At 40.3% G+C, this 17,979-nt stretch overlaps 1 protein-coding gene across 1 annotated transcript in view; it reads left to right on the forward strand.

The window, feature by feature from the left end:
* THSD7B (thrombospondin type 1 domain containing 7B) overlaps window positions 1–17,979 on the forward strand; it is a 772,830-nt gene that overhangs the window by 298,507 nt on the left and 456,344 nt on the right. The window contains exons 5-6 of the mRNA XM_027590003.2: window positions 1,216–1,371; window positions 10,660–10,857. Coding sequence (XP_027445804.2) covers window positions 1,216–1,371; window positions 10,660–10,857 — 354 coding nt within the window. The remainder of the gene's footprint in view (window positions 1–1,215; window positions 1,372–10,659; window positions 10,858–17,979) is intronic.

Raw genomic sequence — 17,979 nt, forward strand, 5'->3', positions numbered from 1 at the left:
AAATTAACTTTGAAAGCCTAAAGAATCAGGGGGGAAAAAGCCATGAATTCTATGTGCAGTATTCCCCTAGCGCTGGAGTTCTGCTGTTGTTATTGATCGGTAAACTTGGTCTTGGCTGGCTGTTCTTGCTGACCTTCTGGGGGAGGGGCCTGTTGCCGTGGTTCCCAAATGGCTTTGTCGGAGGCGGAATTGCCCTGCCCTTGCCGGTCCAGGCTAAGCAATCTGCTCCGGTTTGTTCTTGGGAGCTTTTGTTCCCTGCAAGCTCTCGGTACAGCTTTGGAGGATGAGAGTGAAAAAGTTGGCCTCCCAATCTCCACCCGGAGGAGCCAAGAATTTGGGGCCCCACTCCTCAGTGCGCCCCCAGAGAAAAGCATTCAGCCACTCCTGTCTCTCCGGTCTCCCGCCGTACTCCGTGCTCACCCGGCCTGTGACCAAGTGTTTCTATCTCTGGCTCCCGACCCCGTGTGGAGTCTCCAAACCCAGCAGATCCCTGTGGTGGGCTCCCGTGCTGCTCCTCCCCGGGGAGGAAGGGGAGTCTCCCCGGATCTGCCGCTTGTTGGGTCCCTGCTGGAGGAGCAGTGGCCTGACTGCCGCGGATCACGGTTTATGGCAACCCCGAGCTGAGAGCCCTCCCCTCGGCTCTGTCTCTGCAGCCGGCTTCCCCGCTCTGATACCTGGGAGCTCTGCTGCACTGAGGCACCCCCGGTCTTTCTGTGACCCCGAGGGTCCTGAGACCACACTGTCCCGCGAGGGTTCCACCGCCCTCTTAGCCACTGGAGCGACGTTCCTCAGTAGAGCCGACTTGTAAAAGTTCTGATTTTGTGCTCCGCGGCTCTATCACTTGCCAGAAGTGGCTGACGGGGCCCCCTCCTCCGCCATCTATCCTCTGGAATATCGCCTCGGATTCACTTCTCCACATGTCCTACCTTCCAGAAAGTGGTCGCTTTTCTGTTCAGAAAGTTGCTGCTACTTTTCTTCTATCTCCTGTTGAGTTTGTAGGTGTTAGAATGGTTTGATCCCTATCTAGCTGAATTTCTGGGACCAGAGGAAATTTAGGTCTCCTACTCCTCCACCATCTTGCTCCTCCCCTGTATATACTCTTTAACCAGAAAAGTGATGTGGGCAAGGTAGGCACATAAATAAAGACAATAATTCTGGGAGTATCTAGAGAATGTGACATAGACCATTATTTTATTTTATTTTTTTATCCTTTAGTCTCTAGACCTGTGAAAAAGACATTATGTTTGGGACGTGCCCCTTCAGCTTCTCAGCTCTGCAATATCCCTTGCTCTACAGACTGTATAGTATCTTCCTGGTCAGCCTGGGGCCTGTGCATCCATGAAAACTGCCGTGATCCTCAGGGGAGAAAAGGTGAGTGTCTTGTTTGTGTCTGCTTCATTTACTTCCAGTGTACACACAGTTATTCTGGTAGCTAAGTAGCCGATTAAGCCTGCTTTAAGACAATATTTGTTTGTAAAATGTAGATAACCAGCTCAAGCCTGAGAGCATTCAATTATTAGGGAGGCCACTGGGGACATGTCCATGAAGCAAGAATCTGACCTTGATCGAGCTTCCAGTTAGGTTCATAGCTGGTGATGTGACTATTACTCAAATATGGTATAACAATGTTTTATATCTGTAATGGTTATAGTGAGGAAATTAGACGTTATTTCTGTAATCACATCAGGAAACAACTATTTTGCCTATCTATTTTCAGATTTCTTCATGCTGAATTTGATGTTCTGTTTCAGATTTTCACAAGGGGCATTTATGTGTGTTGTTTACTTTTTGATGTCTTTGGGCTAAAAGTGGAATCTTCAAACTTTATATAATTTTTTAATTTTGTAGGCCTCTGTAGTCTTATTTCCTTTCATTTGCTGTTACGCGCACATCTTTGTATTCAAAAGTTCGTTTTTGGTGACACCTTGACCTCTCTTTCATTGACCCTTCAGTTTGTATTGATACTATGTTCCCTTAAGTAGCAATGCTAAAAAGAAATATTAGTTTTTCTAAGAGAAATGAGCTCCAAGGACATTCCAGAAATTAGGTTGTGTTTGCTAAGCACTACCCTAGATATCACATGCAAAGAAAGAATACCTGGCCAAGTGCTTGATGCTACAAAGCTGGTGCTCTCAGCTTAATTCTGTGTCCATTTGAAAGCTCACAGTTTAGCAATTCCCAGATTCCTCACATGCACACATGGGCATGTCCAAGTTCACACACCCATGCCCTGGGCTTTTCTCTTTATTCTGACTTTTCATTCTAAGACAGAAGAGGATGTGTGTGGAGTCTAGGTTGAGGAGGAAGACGCTAATTTTGACTCTTTTATCAAATAATAGAAAACTGGATCTCAGTTGAACCTGGAGGGGTGCAGTGAAGAGGCCTGTGCTGATTTTTAATTAGACTTGTAGCCAGAATGTCCCTTAAACCTCTTCAGTTTAGGAATTATTTTGTATTATTTTTATTAAAAATAATTTCGCATTAAACTGGACCTTGTAAGTCTCCTGTAGCTGCATATGAGACTCCCCAGGGTAACTTACATGTTATTGGAACCAGCCCTCCTATGTTCAACCTGTGCCAATCCATTTAGATTGTTGTCTAGAAAGTCATGAAGGATTGGACTCAGGTTCTGCCAGCCCCTGTGGCCATGGCTGTAGATACTTGTGCAACTTTGCTATACTGAGTGCTGCCTTTTGCTTTCAAAGTTGTAGAACCCAACCAGGCCAAGTGGGCCTCATATTATTTTATAATTTTTGTTGTAAGTGACAGAAACCCAATTCAAGATCTACTGTTTGAATCCCCATGTTTCTTGCAGTGTTATCCACATAGTAAAGATATGGAAATGACCTAAGTGACTATTGATGCATAAATGGATAAAGGAAATATGATATATACACACATGCATGTGCTTGCAGCCACACATACACTCACATATTTATAGTGATATTATTTAGCCATAAAAAAAGATGGAAACCCTGCCATTGTGACAACATGGATGAAACTTGAGGACCTTATACAAAGTGAAATAAGTCAGAGAAAGGCAAATATTATATGATCTCACTTACATGTAGATTCTAAAAGACCTGAAATTATAGTAACACAGAGTAGAATGATGGTTACCAGGGGCTGGGTGGTGGGGAAAATGCGGAGATGTTTATCAAAGGATACAAGTGTCCAGTTATAAGGTTAGTTTAAGTTCTGAGGATCCAATGTGTAGCATGATAAGTATAATCAACAATACTGTATTATATACTTGTAAGTTGCTAAGAGAGTAAATCTTTAAAATTCTCACCACAAAAAGAAAAAAGAGGTAATTTTGATTTTAGATCCTAGAAAAGTAGAAAGAAATGTCTTCCTTAATACTTCCAGGAAGAGTCCTGGAATTGAATCTCATTGGCTGCTTTGTGTCATGTGATAACCCTGACCCAGTCACTCTGATTGGTCAACTCCTAGGCATGTGTCCACCACTAGAGGGACAAGGCTGGCCAAGTCTCACCACTGAGAGTCAGGAAGGGATGGCTCCCTCAAGGAAATATGAGATGCTGATACTACAAGATGGTAGAAGTAATGCTGAGGTTAAACTTAATAGATATTTATTAAATGCTTTCTCCCCTTTGTTCTGGGCCATAGAATTTCTACAGCAATTCAGAGAATGCTGTCTTCCTCATTCTGTGTTGTAATTTTTGTTACTTGAACAAATTTTCACAAAACCTTTTGTGAAGAGTGCTCTTTCAACTTTTCTTTCAATCTTCCTTTTGCACATAACTCTGAACTGGTCCATGGAACTCAGCTGGGAAACTCACAACATTCAGACCCCTCTACTTGCCCCCTGGGCCCAAGATGCTTCAATGGCAAACCTTTTCTTTGCCCCTGTTCCTCTATTGTATGGATCAACTCTTGTAAATTCACTCTGGTCCATCATTCATTAGACATCACCTGTTGTGGGTTGAATTGTGTCCTTCAAAAAAAAGAACTTCATTCCTAACCCCTTGTATATGTGAATATGACCTTATTTGGAAATAGGGTTATTGCAGATGGCCTCAAGTTAAGATGAGGCCATAATGGATTAGGATAGGCTCTATTCTAATGACTGATGTCCTTATAGAAAGAGGGAAGTTTGGACACAGAGATACACAGAGGAGAATGCTATGCAAAGGCAGACATTAGAGTGATGCTTGTATAAACCAAGGAATGCCAAGGATTGTCGACAACCACCAGAAGCTAGGGAGAGGCATGGGAGCAGTCTTTCCCTGGAACATTCAGAGGGAGCATGGCTCTACTGACACTTTGATTTTGGGCTTCTAGCCTCCAGAGCTGTGAGACAAAAAAATTCTGTTGTTTTACATCACCCAGTGCAGTATTTTCTTTTGGCAGCCCTAAGATACTAATATACTGCCAAACTTTGCATCAGCATTTAGGCTCAGCAAGGATACGATACTTCATAATACTTCAAAACTAAAGTGTAGAGAAGTGAGCCCATTTGTCCTAAATCCCACAGGGATTTAATAATGGCCAAGCCAGCACTAAGAACCTGGTTTCCTGTCTCCCTAGTCTAGTATTCCCTCAAACACTGGGCTTCCTTAGTGATTCCCTCTGAAGCCTAAGGAAATTTGGATCAAGGCGCAAGTCCAGTGCCAAGCTTAGCAGAGAAGCACTCTGCCCACATTCACCCCACTGGCCAGTGGGACGCATTAGTCTTGAGAGCCAATCATTGCACTGATGTAAGAGATAAGGCATGGGGCATGGGATTTGTCTTAGCTCTAGTGTGTCACCTTTGGAGGGAGAGGGAAAGTAGACTGCAGTTGTGTGAGAAAAGAAGGGTGTTCTAAGATTAGCTTGAGAGCAGCAGGTGACTGGAATTTGTGTTTTTTTGCCTCAAACAATAAGTTTTTCTAAGAGAGGCTCAGCCTTTGGAGCTGAAGGAAAGGGGGGAGACAATAGAGCTTCTCACCTGAAGGTCTTAGTGTTACCACAACCGCCTGAAATGTGTAGGGTCATGTTGGGATTGATGAGAAACAGTCTCTGTTCTATAGGGCCCATTCTTAGGCTAAATGACCTGCCCTAGACACTAAGTAATCCCAGACAGAAGAGCCTGTACACAGCAATGATTGTTATTCAGGTCTGGGAGTTCGGCATTTTATAAATGCTTCCCCAGAGCAGAGACAATTTTGATTTTTAAGGTCTTGCTAAAATCTGCCAGGACCACCTGCCTCTAATCCCTCCTGGGAAAAATAAGGAATGGAGTTTTCCCTCTAGGGAAATGATTCTGTGCCTACAAGGAGTACAAGCATGTTATGATGATGGTAAGTAATCCTCTTTTTTATTTCTGCTGACTTGCGAGCATGAGGTCTGGGATCTTCTCAATCTCAGTCTGTCCCACGGTCCTACCATGGGGTCTGCCAGAGTCGCTGACTGACACAAACGAAATGTAATTCAGAATTCCACAGAGGCCGGAATATACAAGCTAATACATTAAACATTACAAAACTCTGGGATGTAAACTGAACTGTTTAGCTTCACATTTGAATTCCCTACCCTAAAGAAATGCAGTGAACCTAGTAGCAAAAGTCTAGGATATATATATATATATATGTCCTTAGTTATTTTATACTCTGTTATATATGATAGAGGATTTGAGGGAAATACTGGCAAACAATAGCAAGAAAATGAATGTGTAAAGTTGGAGATAATTATTTTTTTCTCTTCACTAGTCTTTTTCCCAGTAACTGTGTTATTGCTTTGGCATGTTCCTTTTGTTCACATTAAAAAAAAAAATAGTAGAAAAGGATGGAAAAGCAGTTAATGTTGTATTACCTAACAGAAGAAATTAGTTGCCCTAGAGATGATCTTACCATGGCTCTTGTTTTAAGGCAGGCACCCTTCAATCAGGAACCCTGTAAGCTTTGTGGCTGTCAGCCATTTGAAGTACGTTAGAAAATCAGCTGTTGTCCCCAGCCTTCACACTTCCCACCAGGTCTGTGATAGGCAGACAAGGGGAACAGTACTCAGCAGGTTGGTACTTGTCAAGTGAAGCTAGGGCATCTTTCAGAGGAATTTAAATTGGATCAGGTTTTATCATTCATTGCTTTATCTTTGATACAGTCCCAGGGAGTTATAATTAGAGATATATGAAAGAGAAATAACCTGAAAAAATTGCTGATGGGTGAACTCTATAGAAAGTATAATACATTTTTAAAAATTCTTTTTGATATAGAGGCATACATTTATATGACATCCTTGTCCCTTTCAGACATATTCTAGAAAGACATCCTTGCCTACAGAAGTTGTTTTAAAGAAAAATTTGATGGAGGCTTCCTGATACAGTGTCACAATAGGTAACTGCTTATGTGGTAGGACTTCAGGGGTTCCTTAACACCCCGAATATGGTATTACCCCCAGTCACACATTTAAAGTTCTAAAATCCCCATAGGAAAGGACATCTTGAAACTGAGAAGCCATGACTATATTTACAAAGACAGTCTTTTATGCTCTGAAACAAATCAATTTAAATAACACGCCAAAGCAGGAAAATACTGCATGTTTTAGATCTTATATAACAACAGTGGGGGAAAATTTCCGTTTTCCATCCTTGCCTGCTACATAGATCCACTTTTAATGAGAAGTCTATAAAATCATTTTGCTTTGTTACAGAAAATATGTATGCTATAGTTTTTTCTTTTCCTTTTTGTTCTATGTCTGTGTGTGTTAGGAGTGGGGTGGGGGTGCGTGCGTACTTCTCATTCTAAGTGTTGAGAGTTCTCATAATCACAATTGCCTTATCATTGCTTTTTCTTATTTTCTGTATTCACAGCAGGGTGCAAACTAATAATGATACTGTAAAATGCTGCACTTGCAGGAATGGTGGTTGATTTCTAAAGAGTTGGAATCAGTGTGCTCAGGGTCTTTTGTTCAAAGTTGTTACCCCATGCCCAAGGCTGCCAAAGATGAGGAGTAAATGGATGCCTAAGATGGAATAAGCTTCTGTCATCCTCAGTCAACCTGCAAGTTGCTGCTTCAAGCCTGTTGCAGTGGTGTTAGTGTGGAGACACAGTATTGGCCATGCATAGCTCCATAGAAGCTTACGGGGATACTTCAGGGCCTCTAGCACCTGAGGATGTACAATCCTCAAACCTAGATTTACCTCCCATGTCTCCTTTAATTTTCCTTTGGTTTCATTTAAAAAAACTTTGGCCCATCTTCTGCCATTTGTACTCTGTCCCTTTTCTCTCCCCAACCCACAATTCACTCTTTTCTAAAAAGTAGAATATGTAGTAAGCCAGTAGAATAGATGCTAAACTTTGGGTTCATAAAAGAAAAAGAATCCTGCAAATACCAGTTTCGTTAAAAGTGGATTGAATCTATAGTCTTTAAGTGATTATTAAAACTCCTTCTTGATGCCTTGTGCCTAAAATTCCACTGTCCAATCTATACACCCATCTTCATTTGGAGGAAATGATGCGTAGTCCCTATAGATTCACTGTATGGAGTCGGGCTAGCACACATCACACACAAGAGCTGAGTTGAACGCTTTGTCATGAAGAGGTGATGACTCAAAAAGTCCTCGGCTGAATTTCATACATATCCATTTAATCAATAATGTGCCTTGGGAGCAGTAGTAAAGTCTCATCTGATCTTAGTTTTCACGTGCATAAGATGAGAATAACAACTTGCAAAATAGTTTTGAAGATTTATTAATTTGGGGTAATATAAGTAAAGTGGCTGGCACCATCTTGGGATAGGGTAGATGTTTAATTAATGCATGTGCCTTTTCCCCTTGTTGGACTATATGTTCTGTGAAGAATAGATTTATGTTTTCTGTTCCTCTTGTGGCTTCCCACAGTACATTACAATGATCTACATATGGCAGCTAATGTTTACTGAATGATACAATCTGATTAATATGGAATTCGGTAAATGAAGGTAAGTGGTTGGCTGGCCCCAGCCACTGTGGACTTGGCAGTCGTGTATCTTTCAGAACAGAAGCACCCGGGGGAAGCCTGATGTGTACTGCAGGCATGAACATGTGTGTGATTAAAGTTAAGCACTAACAAGAGACTCCAAGGTTTTTGTTTTATGCTGAGCTTGTGCTGTGATTTGATCCTAGTTACAGTCAGGACAAGGGCAGCACAAATGAAAGACGGGAAGAATTTATTGACTAAGGAGATGTAATCTATAGATTTATGGTGAGATGAATGCAATTTGATTTATAGAGGGAAACTGCACATACCGCTCAATGGCATTAAGCTCTAGGTACACCCAGAGTCCTCAGCAAAGACGACCAGGTTTCTGAGACAATTGTTAAAACTTATAAATCATGGAGACGCGTGCTATGTCCTGCTTGAACAGATAAACCAAACAAGGACAAACATAAGATTGTAAATAAGCAGCATATGGACATTACATGTAAGAATAGAAGTCATCCAAGTTGTGTGGCGGTGAGCCCTTGGAGCTCATTGTAATTGGATGACTATCAAGTGCAGTTGGAAACCTTGTTATGTTTCCTGTGTCTCTTCTGAAGGTGGCTCAGGAAGGGAACTGAACCCTTCTGAAGATTTTGTTTTAACTAATTAATGATACAGATTTATAGGTATGAAGTATGGAAGAAGCCATCTATTATTTTAATTGTCCCTGACCTTAATATTTTCAATGCCATGATCATGAATGTGGTCTCTGATTGGCTGAATGCCTTCCCCCACGTGGCTGATTGTCAACGTAAGAATCGAAGAATCCCTTTTAAAAGGAGCTCAGGGGCGCCTGGGTGGCTCAGTAGGTTAAGTGTCCTACCCTGGATTTTGGCTAAGGTCATGATCTCTCAGGGTTGTGAGATCGAGCCCCCTGTCAGGCTCTGTGCTGGGTGTGGAGGCTGCTTAAGATTCTCTCTCTCCCTCTCCTTCTGGCCGTCTTCCCCTTTTCTCCCTCTCTCCCCCACTTTCTAAAAATAAATAAATAAAGGAAAGAAAGAAAGAAAGAGAGAGAGAGAGAGAAAAAGAAAGAGAGAGAGAGAAAAGAAAGAAGAAAGAAAGAAAAGAAAGAAAGGAGTTCATAGGTTGGAGTTCATAGGTTCATACCCTGGACCAAAAAAAAAAACCCAAATAAAACACTTGAGACTGTTAATCTAAAATCCTTGTCCAGCCCTGTAATATTCTAAGGAAGCTCGGCTCCCTCTTGTGGCCTAAAACCATGTGTCCATTAGTTCAAACCTCCTGGGCTGTGTGGTTTTCCAGGAGCCAGTCTTTTGCCAACTGCGCCTTGAGCTTTAGAACCTTTTCATTTCATTACTCCTGGTGGGAAGATAGGCATGGCCTTGGGAAATCTGGGAGAGAGACACACCTGGCTTTGTTACCTCTCGTGCTCCCTCTCATGTTACCTCTCCTTCTCCCCGCCTCTTGTGGGAAGGGTAGTGGGGGTATCTAACTCTCGTGCTGGGAATTCGGTGTTCGCATACTCTCTATTATCCTATCACAGTCTATCTCTCAGTATATCTGTCTGTCTCTCCTTGAACTACCCGGAGGAATAAGTGAATAATTCCTCCAAATGTTATCACCCAATAAGATCGGTTTTGTTAAAAATAAAAGGAATTAAAGGAATTAAACTGGTAAACAGAATTTGGTGCATTAGAGAATGGAAGTACAATACGAGATCCATGGAAGGCAGGCATAGCCTTCAAAAGTGATGTGTCATAAGGGCCAGAGATGGAAAACTCACAGACTAAAGGGTCGTATCTAGTTCTCAGTCACTTTTTTTTTCTTTTAGGCCACTTTGTTTTTTAAAAAAGATAAATTAAACATGGAGAGATGTCATATAAAAACAAAACACAACTTGGAATTTTGTCTTCTTGGACAAAAATTAGAAGATTAGTTAACAGAGAGTCCACATTTCCTCATGGCAACAGTCCACAAAAGCTGTTTTAGAGCAAGCACACACCCTCCACTTCACCACACGCCTCAGCACCCCCCACAGGTGTATGTTGACTCGTTTCCCTCAATTTGTACCTGCTTGACTCTTGCAACACTGAGTTTGTGGCTCTGTAAGCTCGTAGCGTGTAAGGCCCATTTATATCCTTATTATAGTGGGGCACTGGGCCCACATTACATTTATTTTAACTGAATAATAGTCCAGGGACCCATGTCAAGCCAAGGTGGGGAATGCGGTTCAAAGAGGTACTGTCTTCTTAGAGCAGTCTGACCTGGAAATCTCAGGGCATAAAGCTGTGAATTTCTTGGTTACCAAAGATATGCCAAAATGGAGATGCATTTCACCTTAATGCGGAGTAATCAGAATGTCAAAAACAACAGAAAAAAATAAAATGTGGATTTATCTATGTTGAGGCTGTTTCTGAGAGTCTTCATTTACTTCTAATGGTTTATGGAGGCCATTGGGCATAAGCTACTTACTACTCCATTTGATTATGTGTGGCTTCTCCAAGGTTGTTAAGTCTTGGAGGACAGATTTTCTGCTCTAGTTCTTGTCCATTTTCTTTCCCTTTCTTTTCGTATCCCCTTTCCATTTTCCATAATAGAAAACACCTTAAAATAATACACCTTTTAGAACTATAGAGAATGAAATAAAAGTTTCATCTCTTTTCTAGTTGCTGCTGCTTTTCTTCTGTTGGATAAAGATGGAATCCTGTGAAACTTTTTTTTTTTTTTTTCTTTTTAGGGTTTAGACTGAGACGGCGCCATGTTCTCATGGAATCCACAGGGCCGGCAGGCCACTGCCCTCATTTGGTGGAGTCTGTTCCTTGTGAGGATCCAATGTGTTACCGATGGCTGGCGTCTGAAGGGATCTGTATCCCTGATCATGGAAAATGTGGCCTGGGGCATCGCATCCTGAAGGCCATCTGTCAGAATGACCGAGGTATGTGGCAAAGAAACGTGTTGCTAATGATATCTGCCCTATGACGTGACCGTTCTCTAACAGGTCATTCTCCCAAGGGAGAGAAACACAGCTTTCCTACCTTTGAATACTTACATTTAAGTCCGATGCCACATTGCTGCAAGGTAAGCTTTTGCCTTGACTTATGATAAGGCCACATAGTCCGAAAGAAAACTATATGATTATTCCTAAATGCAATACAGTGAACCTAGAGCTTTCTCTGCAGTTTTCAATTTATCAAGACAGAGCATACAGAATTCCTCTGGGTAGTCTTCAACTTATCAATACCAAACAAGTTTTATTTGCCTTTTTTGAGGTCGATATATAACATGCTTTTGTATATTATTAACAAATACTATACCTTGTAAAGATTTCAGGGCTGCAATTCTCTCCAAGTTAAAGAAAAAAAAAATACCAAATCTTTTCAGTTATATAACATTCGACCAGAATCAGTTCTAGACATAATACTGACATTCCTAAGGAACCATTTTTACATATAAATTGTCAAGATTTACAAAACTATTAAAGGTGGTTTCTTTCCTTCATTGCCAAGCTTTTAGTACAATGGGCTGTTTGAAATGAAGGGTGATTTAGAAAATACGTAAGTTACATGGGAATGAGAAAAGTGACATTTTTAAACCTTTATCTTACAGTTTAGAAAAAAAATTCAGTCTCTTGGAAGAATATCAAGTGTCTATCCCATTTATAATTCTCTTGGTGTGTGAAGTGAAATGTTTTGACTTATGAAGTGAAGTGTAATCCATAGAACCCAAGGAAATTACAAAATGGGTTCAGAGTGGCTTCCGCATGGGATTGACGTTCAGCAATGGTTTCCTTTTTTCCCTCCTTCCTGTCTCCCCCATGATCCCCTTTCTCTCTTTCCCTCTTTCACTCCTTCCATGCCCTTTTCTCTCTCACTTTCTTCCTTTCTTTCCTTCCTCTCTCTTCTTTATTTCTTCCTTCTTTTTATCAGTTCTTCTTTCTTTTTAACCACTGCCATAATTGGATAGATACACACATTATCAAGCAATGTAATCAGTTATCTCATGAAAGGTATTTGTTTAATTAAATAGAGGTCAACAACATATTGTATTAGCTACATCCTTTTTGACTGAGTAGTTACAACTAATAGTGGCTTCTAATATTACCAAATAATTTTTGAATTGTGGTAATACATGTATAATTTATTAATAGAGGCAAATAAGGTCACTTTTGTGTTGCTTCTCTTTGAATTCAGGAAGAATAGTATAGAGGTTTGAACCTGGAGTCTAAAGTCAGCCAGGTTGGAATTTCAAACCTGCTACTCACCTGCTAGACAATCTCAGGAAAATTAATTAACTTGTGGAAGCATCCTTTCCCTCGGCTTTAAGATGGGGGTAATAAAACCTACTTCTCCTTCTCAGATTGTGAGAGTTAAATTGGTTATATAAAAGTGATTAGTGAAGTGTCTGGCACATAACCATTCAAAATAAGGTATAAGCTTATTTTACTTATAATGCACATTTATTACTGTTCTCTGCCCTGGGGGAATTGTGTAAAGAGCATTCTTACAAAATATGAAAATAATAATGAGTATTAGAATAACCATACTACTTCTTCCTCCCAACCTCCCGCTGTGGAAACAAGAAGATCATTTGTTTGGTTGAGTCCTAATGAAAAATGACTGTCAGGCTTTGTCATCTCATAGCAGATATTAGAGGCTTGTCATGATATATTATGTCTATAGGGCTGAGGACTTTTTCACAGTTTGTTCTGTGCCTTCTGTAGTATTGCAGAGGGTTACATTGTGATCTATAATTAGAAATAAATATTCTTCCCATTTCTGGCACAGAGCTGCTGAAACTCTCAGAACTTTCTGAGCAATAAGAGCAATGGCAGCATCTTTGGTTACATTTGGTCTCTTGCCCTCAGTTGCTGAAATCGCTTCCAGATAGGTGAAATGGGTGTCTTGTGACTCAAAAAAAAGAAAGAAAAAGGAATAGGTGTGTTGTTATTCCTAACAAGCCTAACAAGCTGCCTCCCTCCACAACTGGGTTTATGTTAACGAGGTGATTTGTGGAAAGCACCTAAGGATTGGAGCTGGTTGCCAGAGGAACCAACCAAATGGTTTCCAAATGATTTCCAGGTAGGGGAGAAGGGCTAGAGGTTGAATCCAACACCAGCGACCAATGATTTAATCAATCATACATATGTAAAGAAGCCTCCATAAAAACCCAAAAGGATTGGGGGCCTGGAGAGCTTCCAGGTTGGTGAACACTTGGAGATTTGGAGAACATGCTGGGTAGAAACCTTGTGCCCTTTCCCCATACCTCACCCTATGTATCTCTTCTATCTGGCTGTTCCTGAGTTACATCCTTTCACAATAAACCGGTCATCTACTGAGTAAAACACGTTTCCTGAATTCTGTGAGCCACTCTGGCAAATTAATCAAACCCAAGGAGGGTGTTGTGGGAACCTCTGATTTATAGCCCATTGGTCTGAAGTACAGGTAACCATTTTTAATGTTTTAACGTGGACTTGCGATTGGCATCCTCAGTTAGAGAGGGTTGTTGGAACCTCCGATTTGTAGCTGGTTGGTGAGAAGCATAGCTCACCTGGGCTTATAGTTGGCCTCGGAAGTGGAGGGCAGTCTTATAGGACTGAGCCTTTTACCTGTGGATTCAGATGCTACTTCTAGGTAGTGTCAGAATTGAGTTGAATATTAGGACACCCAGCTGGTCTTGGAGAGTTCCGTGGTGTGATGGGGGGAAACTGCCCCTCCTCCCCCCACACTTCCTCAGCCACTGAAAATGGATATAGAATCCTTTTTTTCAGAGGTATCAATTTTACCATTGTAAAGCACTTCTAGAGTTTGTTTGTCTTATTCTTGTGAAAGGACTAATTTTCAACATTGACCTACACTCTCAATTTTTGTGGGGAGAAATAGAAATTACTACTGGTTCATATCAGTTCCATGAAGTCTTTGTGGGTTTTACATACCTGAATGGCTCCCTAATCATTTGTGGGATATCAGCAATGGTCATGCTTATGAGAACATGCTGGCCTCCTGGTAGCTGAAGCAGTCTTTTGTCTAGTGAGAAATTGAAAATGTAGTCTGGTTGCACATTTTGCATTTCACCTTCTGTGAAATTCTGGATGATTTATGACAGAAGTTTAGCAGAGAAGTGCTCCTCTTTGACTCTCCACATGTTATCGTGGTCTTTCCATACCTACAGGAGTTGACACTCATTTAAATGCTTAGAGAGAAAGAAAAAGGTTGAGATATATTTAATAAATCGGCTGTGAATATTTTTCTTATAACATTTGACAGTTTTCTTTTCATCATCTGAATTTATTAATTGTTGTATGTGCCCTTTATTTCAGACTTTATTTAGAGTTAAGTGGATAAGACCAAAAGAAATATCTTCATTTTGGTTGAAAAAATCAAAAACAAAAACTGGTATGAAATCTCATCAGGCTAGAGGCCTGCTAATTTGCAAGGGTAACTTACTTTTACATATATATATATGTAACATTCAGCATCCCTGCAAAATGTCAGCATCCCATTCAGATTGTGGAGACAAGAGATTTCCACATAGCCATGGTCAGGGTTCTGTAGGACTCTTGACAGTGTCTTGTTGGGCATTTGTGCTGCTAGGAAGACATATTTTTCTTTCCCAGAAGTTTAAGTCATTAACTTAAAATGACTTAAAATTTGAAAATACACAATCTCTGTCACATTGAAGCCAGTAAGTGACTGGAAATACCAATTTGGGATACACAAAACTTGTGGGTTGGTTTAAGAATGTAGTCAAACATCTAAATAGTCATTTATGAATTTCTACAGCTGTCTCTGTGGGAAGTCTGTTTTGACCCATTCTCTACTTTGATTTATTAGTGATTCTGTCCAGTCTTTTGAAAGTTCCTGTTTTTCACCTGGCCTGTGATTGTAGCAAACAATGGGTTAGTAAAGCTCATTTTTAGGAAGAAAATTGTATAATAGATTATATGAATGAGTATTCTGATTTGGAATCTGATTTCTAACACTTTGAGTGGTCAGTGAGCTTTGATTTCTTTCCTCTGCACAACATCTTATCATTAGTCTGGGTCAATAGAAGTCTACTGAGTATAGAATATACATAGGTTTTTCTCGTCTCATTGACAAGCAGGTTTCCTCCATGTCAAAGAGGGCATTTGAAAGTAAATGGAGTGTGATGCCACTGCATACCCAACCTATTTCTCCTTTAGATTATCAAGTGAATTCACTGTGTTTTAAACTTTGTTTCTCAAACATGAAACTAGCTCGTTGTTGCCAGGTTTCATTGGCAGTTATGAAAGTTTACTACTATGTAACATCTTCCCAGAGCAGGTTGGGAAAATTCCCATAATGCCAGGGCAGTGAACAGCATTCCTAGTGGTTGGGAAGTGACCCCTATTCATCATTTTTCATGTCTCCATAATGCAAAGTGGACAGATGACACCAGCTGGCCATTGGATAAACACCAGGTTGTTTATTGGGGCAGTCAGACAGTGAGTACTCACCACCTGCTTTGCTCCATAATTTGCTGACTAGGTTATCTTGAGAAAAAAATGGTCTGTGTATTTCAGCAAACATCTTTATTCAGAGGTAATGCAGTGTACATTCTGTACTTGGAAAAAGTAAATACCCATGTAGGTATAATGCAGAGGAGAATACCTCAAGAAGAACAAAGTGCATATGTTGACAGATACATGGAGCTAGAGTTCTCCAGTGTTACTGGAATGCCCTCTGGCACACAGGGATACTTATTTTTCAGTTGCATTAGATTTTCTCCATGCAAATATTTTCCTTAAGTGGTGTATATATTTGCACAGAAAGCTTAAGGAAAGATTTCCCATCATTAGGGCTACTTTGCTTTTCACTTCAGAGGCATTTTTCTGGGAGTTCTTGCCTTCCATCATTAACCTTGAACAATCCAAAAATGTGATATTTAATCTTGGATAAAATGGTATGTGCTTGTAAGTATTCATAGGAGGACTTTATTGGTAGAAAGCATGCTGGAATCATTTAACTGAGGTAGAGTAATATTTTTCTAATGTTTTTAAATCTATGATTGGAGTGGAAGTTTTGTTTTATTTATTTTTTTATCTTTAAATTTCAAGAAATGTCCCTTAGATCACTTTGAGAAGGTCAAACTCCATTCAGATAAGTATTTATTGGAATATTTTGTGTTTTCAAGTTGTATTTTCTAAACCCTTTGATCATACTCTATCTCATTTTGGTCAACAAGTGCTGCTTTACTTTTCTTCTGTATTTCTTCTTTTTCTTACAATACTTTCTAACTGCTATTTTAGCCCAACATTTATTTTCTGATATTTTAGGGAGAACAAGAAATAAATTATTGGTGAGGCATTTCTTTGCCATACAAGTATAGTCTTGGTCAATCAACCTCTGAAAGAGACTCTACAAATTAGAGCCACCACAGAGAATACAGAGCCACAAAATAAACTTCAAATAAAAGTTCTCTAAAAGTTTTGAGCAATGGCACCTTGGTGGACATAACTATATAGTTTTTAAAATGTGCATTTTGGAAGGGATAGTAGAAATTTGAATTTTTTTTATGTTACAAGAAGGTAACTATTACCTTATTTCTTCTTATACTATTAATTTTTTGTTTATATTTCAAGAAGAAACACACACACACACACTGTTGCATAAGGTTTTGGAATTTTAAAACTGTATTTCTAGGAGTTCAGAGGGATCAAAGGAGAGGGGAATAAATATAGATATGCATTTTATATTAGCAGCGCAAATCCAGAGACAGGCTTTTTGAAATAGAGCATGCACTGTTGTTTCCTGCTCAGATCTGCTGGGCCATTTACCATTTTTGTGCATATCAGGCCCCAAATTCCAGCTGACACCACCTGGCTGTCTTTGCCTGAGGAATTTCTCTGCCCACATATGCACTCAGAAGTGCCAGGGAATTAACAATCCCAGGGAGCAACCTTCAACCAATGATTGAGAGTTGTTGTATAAATACCAGCTCCTCAGATGGGGTAACCTTGAGATGCATGTTCTGTGCTGTTTCCTAGAGCTCCCAGTGAGAGGAAGCTCCACCTACTGATCCTGGTGACTGATTGGATCACAAGCCCTCTCTCAGTCTCCTTCCCTTTCTGTCTCATCCCCGATTCTGGCACTGGTTCTCTGGCCTTACTTCCCAATAAATACTTGCCCAAGAATCTTTGTCACAGGGTTTGGTTGTGGTATGACTCAAATTGAGACAAGGATGCCTGCAAAGGTATTTCGTGGACCCATCCCTATAGAAGAAAGAGGATCTAATTCTAGTCATACCTCATTGATGATAATATTTAAAGAAACAGCTTCCAAGGAAGAAATGGTGCTGCCTCTCATGATAGCTCATTCAATACTTTGAACAACCCTCACTATTTTTTTAAAAAAAATTATTTTAGAGAGAGAGAGAGAGGAGGAGGAGGAGCAGAGGGAGAGGGACAAGTAGACTCCATGCTGAGTAAGGAACCCAACTTGGGGCTCGATCCCATTCCACCAGCCTGAGATCATGACCTGAGCTGAAACCAGGAGTTGGATGCTTTACCAACTGAGCCACCCAGGCAGCCCTGAACAACCCTCACTATTTACAGTTATTTGGTAATATCTGATAGGCTTCAATATAATGCTTCTGTCCTCCCATGTGAAAGCATAAAAAACATTAAATCCCGTTTCATTCCCAGTTAGGCAATGTGGGTAACTTATACCATCCTCCTGAGTCTTGTTTTCCAACAATTGAGTTATTTTATGACTCTCGAGGGAAGGCTAGCTAGTTTTTATTTTGTAGTGAATTCCAGGATGTATTGGAATATTTCTGAGTAAGAACAAGAAGAAAACAGACTTCTTTTGAATGTTAAAGGAATTATTTGTGTAGGAAAATGGGTCTGAAGTGTTTGGGGAACATGTTGCTCTATATCCTTTGTTGTAGATCAGTCATTCAAAAACTACAGTGTTAAAATCACCCGTGGGACTATAAAAAACACTAATCATCAGAGAAATGCAAATCAGAACCACAATGCATCATCACCTTACACCTGTCAGCCTGGCTAGTCACAAAAAGACAAGCAATAACAAGTGCT

Source organism: Zalophus californianus, chromosome 3 (genome assembly GCF_009762305.2).
Source record: "Zalophus californianus isolate mZalCal1 chromosome 3, mZalCal1.pri.v2, whole genome shotgun sequence".
Lineage (NCBI taxonomy): Eukaryota > Metazoa > Chordata > Mammalia > Carnivora > Otariidae > Zalophus > Zalophus californianus.